The sequence below is a fragment of the Chlorocebus sabaeus genome, chromosome 14 (assembly GCF_047675955.1).
Source record: "Chlorocebus sabaeus isolate Y175 chromosome 14, mChlSab1.0.hap1, whole genome shotgun sequence".
In the NCBI taxonomy this organism is placed as follows: Eukaryota; Metazoa; Chordata; class Mammalia; order Primates; family Cercopithecidae; genus Chlorocebus; species Chlorocebus sabaeus.
The window spans coordinates 86,611,739-86,625,931 of record NC_132917.1 but is presented as its reverse complement, the minus strand read 5'-3'; the positions used below and the strand labels follow the sequence as shown (position 1 = coordinate 86,625,931).

The window sequence follows — 14,193 nt, the reverse complement described above, 5'->3', positions numbered from 1 at the left end:
AAATATGAGCAAAGGGAAGACATTTTTGTGGGTCACAGAAAAGCCCAAGGTCTCCTGACTAGGAGACCCCTGGCAGACAGTCTGTGACTCTCTCCTGAACAACACTGGATCAATGCTGCTGCACTCCTGTTCTATATGGTGAACATCTTCTTCCTAATCCAGTTTGGGGTTAACTCATTCCTTCTTCAGAATGAACACTATCCAAATGACCAAGCTTTAGTTTATATAAAATCAAACCAATTGCTGAATGAACCTCTGCCATTACATTATAATGTAATAGCACAGGACACAATACATATAGCTTTAGGCATCTTATAAATGAGATTTTATGATCTTGGACACTTGGATTAGACTGTTTTATCAGAAAGTACTCTTAGATCTCTTAGCCACCCATTTAATGATTATTTGTCACTGAAAGGACACAATAAAAGTAGTAATAGTCGAGATCTGCTCCCTAATCTCAGGATCAGAGGTAAACTCTTCTGGGTATGGTGGCGTATTTCAGTGTCACTCACAGTGGGTTTCTCTCTCCAATCTGACCAGCTTGTCACAGAGAAAAGAAAGAGCAACAGGATAATCAAAAAGGCAAGGAGGAAAGGTTAATCACATTTAAGTCTTCAAGGAGGAGAGTTTCTTAATTATGTTCTAAAAGATAACTGTCTATGCCTTTTCTATATTAAAAAAAAAAAACCACATTTTTCAGATGACTCACCATTATCGAAGACAAAGCCATCACTTGCTTAAAACAGCTCTGTTCATTCAGGAGCAAAGTTACTAATACATTCCAAAAAAGTATTTCCACATTGCAGTCATGTATGTACCACTGCCAGATCAGTTACTTAGGAATTTTTCCTTCGATCTACTACTCTTACTTAAATATATTTAATAAAGAAACTTTGTATCTCTACTGAAAGTGGAAAACTAATATTGCTTGTCTTAAACAGACTACGGGGGGGAAGTATAATAAGACTTTTGACTTAGAGTCTCCACTACCCTAGCAGAATGAAGTAATTCTAAAGAATGACTCTGGTTGTTCCAGGCACTCGCAATTCCCTTTCTCCCAGGCAGCTCTGGATTCCTACAGCTGGGAATGCCCTAATCCTGTTCCTTGGACTCTGAGAGAGTATCCACATCTATTCAATAAGTTATTTTTGTGCTTAAGCTAACTTCGGTTAGTTGCTGGTAATAAATCAAAATTCTTAAGACTGGCATGGATGCTTGTATTCAAACATACTTGGGTAAGCAGAGTCTAAAAAGAGACATACCAGAGGAATGGAAAGGCTTCACTTTTAACTTTCAACCACTGATAAAGATAAAATGATGGAAGAAAATATGAGGCTTACAAGACAGATACCCCATGGTGCTTCTGGCTGGATTAACTCATTTCCACAGAGAGACATGGACAGGAAGAGGCTGTACCGTCCTCCAAACATCCTAGCTTGAGATGTCATGAAGGAGGTCTGGCTCTAATGTGGCACCTACCCTGATTCCTGTGGCTTAACAGGCTGCCAGATCAGCATAAGAGTGCTCCCAAAGAGCAGAGGACACAAGCACATGCCCATCTAGAACCTCCAAGTATTCCCTTCAAACCCTGACTCTAACAATCATTTCCATTCTGAACCTGTTCTCACTCTCATGTCTGGGACCCAGCCCTGCAGACTCTAACCCAGTAGGTCTAAGAGTCGGCCTTCCCATTCTTTCTTTCCTTGAAATGTATTCATGATTAAGAACCTTTGTTTTAAAATAAACCAATCTGAGACCTCATCCCCTTGTAGTGTGCCTGCACTGCTGGTGAGGCTGTGCAAATCCACCATTACTGTACCTTCACCTTTCCTAACAAAAGAGGAGTTCCACTCCTTTGGTAATTGGCCCAAAATAAACCCCCAAAATAGGTGGCTAACTCTGATCAAACCTGTTACAAAAGGAAAACTGCAACCTCATTACACCAAAGTTATCTAAACTTCTGGGTGAAAAAAAAACCCAAGCAATTAGGACTTAGGTGTCACTTAGGAACAAAAATCAAGTTGGGCTCAAAAATCCTACCCCCTAAGAGATGCTCTTACTGTGTGGCTCAATAGTTGACATAGCTTCCTTTTCAGAAATCACCATTTGACAGAAGTGGTCTCCAATGTTGGCCAAGATGTACTTTGCTGTGTCCAAATCAATCCCCACAACGTTTTTGGTTAAAGGTAACCACAAGCCAATTGCTTCATTGTCATACTTGTTTGGTGTTAAGAATCCTTCTACCCGCAACACACCATGTTTGTTGAATTGTAACCTAGGGAAGCAGGGGAAAAAAAGATATAATGCACACACACACACACAAAAAAAACTGATTTACAACTTGTAATTACTTTTTGAGGGGGCGAGGGGGAGATGGAGTCTCGCTCTGTCACCCAGGCTGGAGTGCAGTGGTGCCATCTCAGCTCACTGCAACCTCCACCTCCCAGGTTCAAGCAATTCTCCCTGCCTCAGCTTCCCCAGTAGCTGGGATTACAAGCGTGCGCCACCACTCCTGCCTAAGTTTTGTATTTTTAGTAGAGAATTTTGCTATGTTGGCCAGGATGGTCTTGAACTCCTGACCTCAGGTGATACTCCTGCCTCAGTCGCCCAAAGTGCTGGGATTACAAGCATGAGCCACCGTGCCCATCCACAAATTGTAATTACTATTTAAATCAACAAAGTCCTTCCTAGTTTTCTGTAATCTCCATGGCTAATCACAGCCAATGATTATTTGGCAATGTCAGTAGGAAGATTAAAAACACTTTTTCCCCAAAAGACAAGCTAGACAGGGGGAAAGAGGAGCGAGGAGAAGGGGAGAGAGGTATATTTTGCACTCAAACCAATATAATCATACTGCCTCCAGGGATAGTTGTTCGACCTGCTGGACTTGGCACTTAAGAGCAGGAAAATCGTAAGTGACTACAAAGGTAAGTCGTTAACAAACAGAAGGTGATAAATAACCTGATCAGATTTAAATACAACTACTGCTTCAAGACAAAAGCTCAGCTAAAGAAGGGTAACCACTAGACAGTCACTGAAGCAATGGCCACACTGGTTTGTGAGGTACTTGGTGCCTATATGAATTCCAGCTGCACGTTACTGTCCAAGCTTCTGGAAAGAGGGAAGCATTAAAATGGGCCTCAGAACCTAAGAAGTGAAACAAAGGGCAGACCATTTGTTCATTATTTGCCTTCAATACTCTGTAACACTTGAATGTTTTTTTCATAAGCTATGTATTTTAAATTTTTAAAACACAAAATATTTTTTTCTTTTTTTGAGACAGGCTCTCACTCCAATGCCCCAGGCTGGAGTACAGTGGTACGATTATGGCTCACCGCAACCCCCACCTCCCAGGCTTCAGCAATCCTCCCATCTTAGCCTCTCAAGTGGCTGGGAAGGCAGGCATGTGCCACCACACCCAGTTAATTTTCTTTTTCCATTTTTTGTAGAGACAGGAGTTTGTCATGTTGCCCAAGCTGGTGTCAAACTCCTGGGCTCAAGCAATCCTCCCACCTTGGTCTCCTGAAGTGCTGGGATTACAAGCATGAACCACCATGCCCAGCCTAAAAATATAGTATTCTGGCGAGGCACAACGGCTCACTGTAATCCTAGCACTTTGGGAGGCTGAGACAGATCCAGTTCGAGACCAGCCCAGAGAACATAGCAAGACCCTGTCTCTACAAAAAAAAAATTTTTTTAATTAGCCAGGCATGGTGGCAGAAGCCTGTAGTCCTAGGTACCTGGGAAGCTGAGATGGGAAGATCACTTGAGCCCTGGAGTTCGACATAACAGTAAGCTATGATCGTGCCAATGCACTCCAGCCTGGGCAGCAGAGTAAGATTCTGTCTCTAAACATAAGTAAGTAAATACATACATACATACATACATACAAACAAATATTTCTAGTAGGAGACATAAGAAATAGACATAAAACACAATGAAGTAGCCTGTAACATATCATAACAGTCATCAGCTCTTGTAAGAGCAGAGGACGAAGTGCTGACAGCTGACTATGAGTTTTGTGGGCCAATATGATGAGGGCCTCACGGTAAAGAGAGTAACTGAGCTTGCTTTGGCAAGAAAAGGTAGACAATTAGGTGAAAGAAGGTATGTCCAAAAGACAGTATTTCATATAAAAGCAAGAAAACTAAAGGTGAACAGGGTGACAATAGACCAATTAGACTAAAGGGTTTATTCAAATAGGTAAGAATCAGGAAGAAGTTGCAGAGGTAAGTTGGGGTCAATTGCTGAAGCCTTCAGTATTTCACTGGGGACCTTGACTTTGCTAGGCACTGGGCAGCTATCAAAAGTCATCATGTGAAACGCACGCAAAGTTGTGTTTTAGAAAAACCATTTGTCCAAAAGAGTGTAGAATAAACTGGAAGGACAAGACTCTGTTACCTAACATATGCAAATTATTTCAAGCAGTCCAAATGAGAGATGCAAGTTTTTAATTGACGGTCCAAATTAGAGATAGTCATAACACTAAAAAATAAATTTGAAAGCATTTCAAAGTGGGACGTAATGGCAACAGGACCTAGCAACTGAGCCTTACCACTGAGACCCTACCCCTAACTCCTATTTTATTTGCAAAAGAGTTTAATGAGATACAAACTTGATGAGGAGGCTAATGACAGCCTCAATCTTCACTCTAAACATCAGGAAAAAAGGTAATTATGATATTCTTTTACCAAGATATGAGTTTTTTCTAGTTTCTACTACACTGGCTTCTACTATGCAGCATTAGGCAAAGGTACTTTCCCCTTTAAACAAGTCAAAAATGAAAAAAACAGCTAAGTCATAAAGTCAATGACTTCTAGACTGTTACAAAAATATAGTGGGTTTAAAAAAAAAAAAGCTCTAATCATATTACAAAGAACAAAACAAAATAAATTATCTCTTCCCTAAAATGCCTTTGCAACTTAAACCAATCTCTCATCCAATCTAGTTATACCTTTCATAGCAGAGGAGCCATAACAACATGAAATCAAGTGCATAATAGAAACACAAAGACCTGTACAAAGCACAACCATTTCAGTTTCTTCAAAATACATACACATACAAATGAACATGCACTGTAACACACCTGTTAAGAAAAAAATTCTCGAGAGGAAGGGAAATAGAGTTACCCTCTACTGAGAGCTTATTCTGGGCCAGGAGTTATTCAAAATATATTAATATATGCATATGTTAACATATGTTAACAGTATTACAGCTCTAAATGCTACCCACATGCTTTATGATGTGCTTTTGCAATTTACAAAGGGATGAATGGGGCAAACTAGTATCTAAAAAATTCTTATTCTGATAAATAAGCCTGAATCTGAAAATTACAAGCATATATAATTAATGATCTAAATTCCCTGTGCATTTAATTCAGCTCATCAGCAATCTTTTCACTTAGATAAAATGAAGGGGGAGGAGGAGAATAGGAAGAAATTGAAGTCAACTCTTCTGTTTATGATTAGAGTTAGTTCAACCTGAAAGTACCTAGATTTCTGAGAAAGTGAATTCTATCTCAAGTTCAACTATGCCAACACTGTTCATTTCTATATGAACAAAAGAGAAGATAGGGCTGCTTTTTTCTTCACTCAGGATAGAAGAATTTAAAGAAAATGATTTCGAATTTTTATATATATATATATATATATATATATAAATCTTGCCTATAAAATTGGAAAAGATTTTTTTAAAAGATATGCCTCTCCCTGCTGCCAATGGTACAGAGACCATGGGAGCATGTTCAAACCCTGCAGTGGGCAAGGACACAGGTGCAACGTTCCTGGAGGATAACTTGACAGAACATGTGTATCAAAGTCTTAAAACACACACACCTTCTGACCCAGAAATGCCATTTCTAGTAATCCTCCCAAAGCAAATAATCAGGGACATGGACAAGAAGATCATTTCTGCATTATTTCCAGTCACAAAAAATACAAAATAATCTTAATACCAACAAGGGAATTGGTGAAATAAATTATCAAACATTACTATAATGTGCTCTTACACAGAAATTCAAAAGTATTTTAAGAAAAAGGTTATGATCAAGAGGTCCCTACTACATAATAGGAAAATAAGATTCAAAACAGAAGGTGCAGTATATGAACTATGTATGCCTGAATACATTTTATGATCATACAATGCACTGAAAAGTTAATAGTAATTATTTGTAATGGTTTTTCAGAACCTTCAACATTTTTCTATAATGACTGTTCCTTTCAGAAATAGAACTTTATATTTTTAAGCTTCGTTACTTTAAAAAAAAAAAACAAAAATAAGAATGAAAAGTCACATGCAGTAAATCTAGATTCTCCAACCTAGTGATAACAAATGCAACATCTGCCACCTTTTTACTTCTAGATTTACTGTTGATAAAAGAGTAAAAAAGGTAGGTTAGATGATCTAGCATAAAAAGTATGCCCAGATTATCTGAACTTTTCCCAAAATGCCTCACCTCCTGAAGTGAAAGAAGCGGCAAAACACAGGTGAGTCCTTCTGTTGCTCCTTATCCTTGCGGAGACTGTCCAAGCGACACTCTCGGCACTTAGGCAACTGTGCCACAATGTTCACACAAGAATCATCCTGTACGAAGGCCTCGCCACTCTGTTGCAGCTTTTTGAGTTTAGCTGGGTCTGTCAGAACCGACTTCCTGGATGGGGCTAGGAAAACAAAAGATAAAGGAGACAGGACCTCAAATTTTTTAACACCACATTCATATATGACTGAATTCTATTCAAAAAGCCAATATTCCCTTAAAGAGAACTCCCTTCTCCATTCCTGGTTCAACTGTAATTTCCAAAAATGGCTCAACAGAAAACAACTCTCAGAATAACTGGAAAAGTTTTACTCTCTTTATAAAACAATTCTTATTTGCTGAATCCATTTGGCAACATAAAACTCGAAATTAAACAGCCAGACTCACAATTTAAAGTTAATGTATACTTCTATTCACAACCCTACATTTTAAGATGTTTTCAAATCAGGTATTTAATTCAAACTCTGTTGAGGTTCACCTCCGTAAAGGCCTGACTTTGTGGACGTCCATTCTGTTATGTTCCAAATGCAAAAAAGACTGGTTTAAGGTGTGTTTTGAAAAGTACAAGGCAAAAACTAACCAATCTAAAAATAACAATAAACAAATCACTTTCCTACATAGCCCCTCGGTGTATGGGGTTACAGCATCTTCTAAATGCCTGTCACTTGACTCCTGACATGTCTTCCACTTCTGCTCATGTGGTCTATGCAGGATTAAGAGCACTGGCTACAGACAGGATTATAATCCTAAGTAAATGCAGATTTTATGTTTTAACTTGTAATCAGCTGGAGAACTTGAAATGTTAATATGGTTTCTACAGAAAGGTAGAGATGTATTAGGAAAGAGCAATCACCGTGTCAGAGAACAAAGTAAGGAATCCATTTGTATGTCAAGAGCCTTAAGGAATATTTAATAGAAAACAGAAAAGACCTTTTCTTAGGGTCCAAGAGAGCTGAGAAGAGGGAAGTGGGTTTTTAGGCAAACAAACAAAAGTCAAAAACCAACAGCTTCTGGGGAACTAGTTGAGAGATGGGTGGGAGAGGTCAGTCTTAGAGAAAAAGCGAAGATCCTAAACCAAAGAAGGTTTTAAATAAAGTAAACATCTTCAATAATTACCTTAGAGGTGATCTAATCTTACCTCTCTTTTAAAGCAGGACTAGACCACATGTAAATTTCTACATGATGCTGTTAGTCCTTGATCCCTTAAACACTCTTATTCAGTTATAGTGAAAGAAAAGGTAAAGTAAGAAAGGAAAGAAAATAAAGAGATTAGTAGTTCAAGGATGTAATTTTAATTACTCAGATATTGAAAGACATCATCCTTTGAGTTGGGCCACGCTTCCACAGATCACAGGCAAAAAAGGTTATCTTACCTGTTCTATCCTGGCTCACACGAGGAAATATCTAGAAATAAGAAAGCTGAACTGTCTAAATCTAGCTCTTTACCAAGGAGAGCAACAGGAGCTACCATCAGTGATTCTCTGAATTCAAAGCCAAGTCAAGAGAAAAATGCAATGCCCACTTCTGAGGAGCCACATTATCTATCTGAACAGAAAAAAAGGCAGCTGTTTGACTCCAGTTTGCTTTTGTTTTCTAGACCCAAAGTGCAAGAAAGGAGCAGAAAAGTTTTCCAAGCCTTCTGTACCAACATGCATTACTAGTGGACACAGATTAGAAGTCACGGAAGGCTTCTGATCACACTCTCACACCTCAATCAAAAAAAAAGTCACAGTAGATAGCAGGATGTGCTAGTCCAGGATGTAAGTAGGTATTTCACTTCTTTTACAATCCATCAGATGGAGAATAGCTGCATAATATACTAAATGAGACAAAGCTGGACTCCATAACTCACTTGTGTATCTATCATGTGCCTACTGCACTAGAATCTTTACTGCTTCTTCACATATTAATTTGCTTCAAAAACTAGCTGAGTGTGAGAGCTGATGATTCAAAAAGAATAAATAGAACAAGGATATGGTTATGAATATGTACTTTCTTTTGAGTGTTACATAATTTCTGAGAATAGGATAATCTTATGCAATTAATTTTATGCAAATTAACAGCTATATTAACTTAAACCTCAATGAAGAAGCTAGGTTAGAAGTATTGCTAGGCAAAGAAAGTTCTATTCTTCCAATGCTATACTAAAAAGATTCGCAAGTCAAATCCAGCCATCTTGCCCTCTAATTTTACAGAGGCCTGCAATTAAAAAGGTAGTGTAGATATATTCATTTTTACTGATCCAAATAAATAAGTTGTTTTCGTAGGTTGCTTTTATTCGTTTTGTTTTTTTGAGCCAAGCTCTCGCTCTGTCGCCCAGGCTAGAGTGCAGAGGTACAATCATAACTCACTGCAGCCTCCAACTCCTGGGGTCAAGCAACCCCCCTGCCTCAGCTTCCCCAGTAGCTAGGAATAACAGGTGTGTACTACCATGCCCGGTTGATTTTTTAAAAAAATTTTTGTGGAGATGGGGTCTCACTATGTTGCCCAGGCTGGTCTCAAACTCCTGGTCTGAAGCAATACTCCCACAGTGGCCTCCCAAAGTATTGGGATTACAGGTGTTAGCCACTACGCCCAGCCTAAAACATTAACAAAATCCATACCAATTTCCCACATAGCTAACAGTGATCAAAAGGCATCTTTAAATTCTAATAGCTCTAAACCTTTTGACATGCTGAAACCATTCTGTTCTTCTAACTCTAGTAACAGAGCTTCTGATAACTACCACCATTGTAATGCATCCTCGAACTTCATGTAAGTAGCATCAAGTACAATGTACCATTTTTCCTATAAGAAGAGTAGTTTTAAATTGTGGGTGCAGCAGGACCTCCCCTTAGAGACTCTTCCTGGTATTTCAGCCCTATCCTTAACAACTTCAATCCAAGTCCCTTTTCCAGAAATGATACAATTCTGCATCTTTTCTAAAATTTTAAATCTCAGCTACCTGTCACAGATCACCTCTCCTACTCCAACCTGGATGTCACAGAAAGTGACAAGCTGAAATAAAGTAATCACTAGATTACTTTAGATTTTGTTTCAAAATTTTCTTAACCTAAAAATTGGGAACCACCTAATAGGAACCAGTTAAATCATATGGTAAATGAATATAACAGAATCCTTGCTTTAAAATACTAATAGACATCTACACTAATTCACAGGGTAAAACTGTTGGCATGAACCCATTTGTGTATACATGAAACTAGGTACACCAAAATATTAACAGTAATCGTTTCTGAGATTTGGGGATTATACCTTCAACTTCTCTGACTGTATAAACTATTTCTACAAAGTCATTTTCACATAGTTTCTCATAGGACAAGAAACAGATATATACATCTCTACCATTTCTTACCTTCTACCAATAAAGATACTGAGAAACACTCACCATTCTGGATTTTATTGTTGCCTCTTGTACAACAGCTTTCATTATCTACTTTTACTGAAGATTCCTTTAAATTCTGTGATTGGCAAGCTAAAGCTGAAGGTTCTACCTTTTTTCCTGAACAGTTATTTGGGCTATCACTATTGATACCTGCTTTCACTTCTGGTGTATTAGAAACATCCAATGGGGAAGGTATATGTTCTAGGTGCTTCTGCCGTACAGGAGGATTGGCAATTTCCATTTCTGCCCTAGAAGAAGCCTTTGTAGGTAAGCACTCCTTAGGAAGGCCAGTCAATGGTTGTGGAACAGACTCCAATCTGTTTTCCTGATCAGTGTTTGTCTTAGGCTGAGTACAGCTGCCTTTTGGCTCACTCAGAATTTTCAAGTCTCCAGTTCCAATCTGAGAGGACTTTGAGAGCAACCCTGCTTTGCAGACATCTGGTTTTGTTCTCAGAGCTTCAGACTTTGTATTTAGACAGGAAGAAATTTCCTCTGGCAAACTCTGTTTATGACATCTGAAAAAGATAATATAGAAAGCTAGCATCCAGGCCTCCTTTTCTCTCTCCATTATCTTCCCAAAACAAACTGTTTGGTTCCCTAAGGTAATGAGCATGAAAGAAAAAAGAAAATTTCTTATATGTTACAGAATTTAGGATAGGTTTCTGTGAGCTGGAGTTAAAAGTCATCAGTCAATAGTTCTGCAAAAATATCATAACCACTCAGAAAAATACAACCCTAAATTCTGTCTGCATGTTCTCAGAAATCTTTAACTTCTTACATTAGCTCTACTTCTCACAGCACAACAAACCTTAGCTTTCTCTCAAAACAAAATATTGTATGAACCAAGAATACACTCAGCAGATGAGCTCTGTGGTTTATAAATATCAAAACTAGAACTCTGTGTAGGGGCAATTCTGAAAGTTTCTTCTTTTTTTTTTCTTATTAATTTCAGAGAAACCTCTGCTAACTTTTTTCTACAATGAAGATTACGTTTGAATTTCAAAGATAAAACTAGCATTCTTACTACTTGCCAAGAGTCAAAAATTGAACCTCTAGTAAAAGTCAATGTGTCAAGACAAAAATTCTAAAATATGTATGTATATAAGAAATGTTAGAAATCCCTTCAAAGATATTCACACAAAATCTAATTAAAAATGAACAATGGGCAAGGTACAATGGCTCACACCTGTAATTCCAGGATTCTGGGGGGCCAAGATGAGAGAACTGCTTGAGACCAGGAGTTCATGACCAGACTGGGCAAAATAGCAAGTCCCCCAACTCCACAAAAAAATTAAAAATTGGCCTGATGTGGTGGCACATGCCTGTAGTCTCAGCTAGTTGGGAGGCTGAGGCAAGAGGATCAATTGAGCCCAACAGTTCAAAGCTGCAGTAAGCTTTGACTGTACCACTGCAACTGCACTCCTGCCTGGGCAACAGAGCAAGATCCTGTCTCTAAAAAAAAAAACCTCAAAACACAAAAAATCTAACAAACTGGCAGCAGCACAAAACCCTTTTTTGCTATGAACATGTAACCAGCCCTAACAGGGAATAATTTCATTCTTGTTTGTTCAGTGATCAGGACACATAGCAAATAGAATAGCTGATTACTTGGTTATTCAAAGAACAATTTGGTATTTTCCCTGTACATCTTACTAGGGACAGCCTTGAAGAACTTTTGTTTCTTAGAAATTCATCCCAAAGTTCTTTCTCATGAAAAATGCAAAGTCTTTTTTTTCTATTATACCTTTTTGTTCCTGCCTCTACCAAAGGATTTCATCTCAGAGAAGAATTTTTCATTTAAACACTCAGATGAAAAATCTTTCCTTGGATATCACTGAACTTCCTAAAGTTCCCTCCCTTTCTATTTTGAAGACTGCTCCTCCTCCTGTCTGACTGCCACATGGCCATCCTCCAAGCTCTATCCCAGGCTGCCTGCTTTTTCCCAGTGAACCAGTGTGCTCAGCCACTCTCCCACCTTCCAAACCTACTTTTCTATACCACAGTCTCTCTGACCTCTATCTTAAGTCTGTACCAACTGCTTGCCTATATAGGCCACCACCACTTCCCAAAAGAGACCCTTCCCTTAAAACTACTTGCACTGTCAACCTTGTAACTACTTTAAATTTCTACTTAAACTTTACATTTCATATTCATTTTCTTCCTCTACAAGTTAGTAACAGTACCACCTACAGCTATTGCTTCCTCATCTCTATTCTTCTTAGAACCCTCTCTACTGCCATATTTCTCAACTATACTTGGGTCAACTCATGTAAAGGCTGAGGAGAATCTCTCACTGTAATCACATCTCACTGCTTCTTCACACTCCCACTGACCTCAGTCTTCCATGTACGACCAATCTGTTCCCTTTTCCTTCAAAGAAGACACTTGTTTTACAAATGTCTATACTATTTCAATTGATCCTTCTCACTGTATCAAGATAAGTCTCTTTTCTCATGCCCCCTTTCACTTCTACACCATTTTCCATGTTGCTGTGTGCCTTCTATACTTTTCCACCTCCAAAAGCATTTATCTATCTTTTCTCGGAAACTCTAATGAAAAATCTCCCTGGACAACCGGGGATAAAAACAATGAGCCATGACTAAAATAATTTATTATTATTATAATTAAACATCTTTAACAAATCACTACTCACCCTTGAGGAATTTTTGCTCCAAGGTTAGGTGGAGAGTTGGCAGCCTGGGGAGTACTTTGCTGTCTTGGGTCCTTACTAGGTGGAGTTGCTGCAGTACAGCCAAGCAGTATCTCCTTAAAAACTGTTGTAGGTACAGACTGCACAGGACACATACTGGGAGAGGCCTAGAAGATACCAAACCAACAGATATTAAAAGGAAGTCCCTAGTTAGGAAATAATAAAATGCTACCAAATTTAAGATCATTTGCTTAATACTAAACAAGCATAATACCACTGCCAAATAAAAAGAAAGAAGAAAGTGAAACAAGTGATAAACTATAAAATTAAGGGCTTTAAGACTGTAAATAAATCACTCCAACTTTTCACAAAACTTATGTCTTCCTACAAGGGATCACAAGCTTATCTTTTTCAGATCTCTGAACGATTGTGCCAGGAAAACAGTCAGGTGGCAATTACTTTAATAATACAACGCAGAGGTGAACTTTTAAGTGACAATTTTAAACGGTGGCAGTTTCACATGCATTCACTTTGGCATGACTTGAGTGCCCACCACGCACTTACTGCGTAGTTTGGCAGGAGACCAGACCACATAGGACTCTTGTGTTAGGCAGTGATGCCTATCTGGTATCCAGATAAGCCTTTGCAATGCAATAAATGTTGAGGACAGTTCTTGCTCTTATGTGGCTCATCAGGTCACAAAAGTCATCCCAAGCTGCAAAAAATATCAAGTTATGACAGGCCTGTGGGCAAAGCTGGGACACCTGTCCCCGTTCCCTTTTCAGGTAATTTTATCTTCACAAAAATGTAGTATTGAATCCACTTCTAAACAGTTTATACCATTCACAAAAATAAACTTCCCACCATGAAAAAAGAGACTAGATAAATTCAAGACAACGAGTCTATGGCTGAACCAGGGGAAATCAATTCACCCATCTCACCAGGTTCTTCACATGTGCTTAAATTTTTAAGTCATATACCTTTCTCAATCATCTTGCCTTACCACCAAATCTAAACTTGAAGAATCTCCAAAGTTTCTTCATCTTCTAGTTACTAACTTCTAAAGTTTGATTACAACTTCCATTAATAGATTTTTTGTTTTGTGTTTTGTTTTTTGTTTTTGAGACAGTCTCGCTATTATCACCCAGGCTAGAGTGCAGTGGCGCCATCTCGGTTCATTACAACCTCTGCCTCCCGGGTTCCAGCAATTCTCATGGCTCAGCCTCCTGAGTAGCTGGGATTGCAGGCATGCACCACCATGCTCGGCAAATTTTTCATATTTTTAGTAGAGACAGGATTTTGCTATGTTAAGGCTGGTGTCCAACTCTTGGCCTCAAGTGATCCGCCTGCCTTGGCCTCCTAAAGTGCTGAGATTACAGGCATGAGCCACTGCGCCTGGCCAGCAGGTTTTTAAAACCTGACAATTTTGAATAAATTTACATGTACTCTACTCATGAATGTTTTTCTCAGAAATTTACTATGACAGCCTTGAAAAGACTGGCTAGCATATACTAAACAGATATATCTGAAAAATAAGAATTTAATCACATGCCAAGTTTTGGCAGTTTCAACTATTTTTAGGCATAAAATTATCTGATCATATATTATACTATTTCAGTCAAC

At 38.5% G+C, this 14,193-nt stretch overlaps 1 protein-coding gene across 4 annotated transcripts in view; it reads right to left on the bottom strand.

The window, feature by feature from the left end:
- Window positions 1-14,193, bottom strand: part of KDM3A (lysine demethylase 3A) — a 59,498-nt gene that overhangs the window by 23,862 nt on the left and 21,443 nt on the right. For all 4 annotated transcript variants that reach the window (XM_007969986.3, XM_007969984.3, XM_073023146.1 and 1 more), the window contains exons 9-12: window positions 12,574-12,737; window positions 9,924-10,435; window positions 6,458-6,662; window positions 2,064-2,278 (exon numbers count right to left, since the gene is read on the bottom strand). In XM_007969986.3, the coding sequence (XP_007968177.2) occupies window positions 2,064-2,278; window positions 6,458-6,662; window positions 9,924-10,435; window positions 12,574-12,737 (1,096 nt within the window). The remainder of the gene's footprint in view (window positions 1-2,063; window positions 2,279-6,457; window positions 6,663-9,923; window positions 10,436-12,573; window positions 12,738-14,193) is intronic.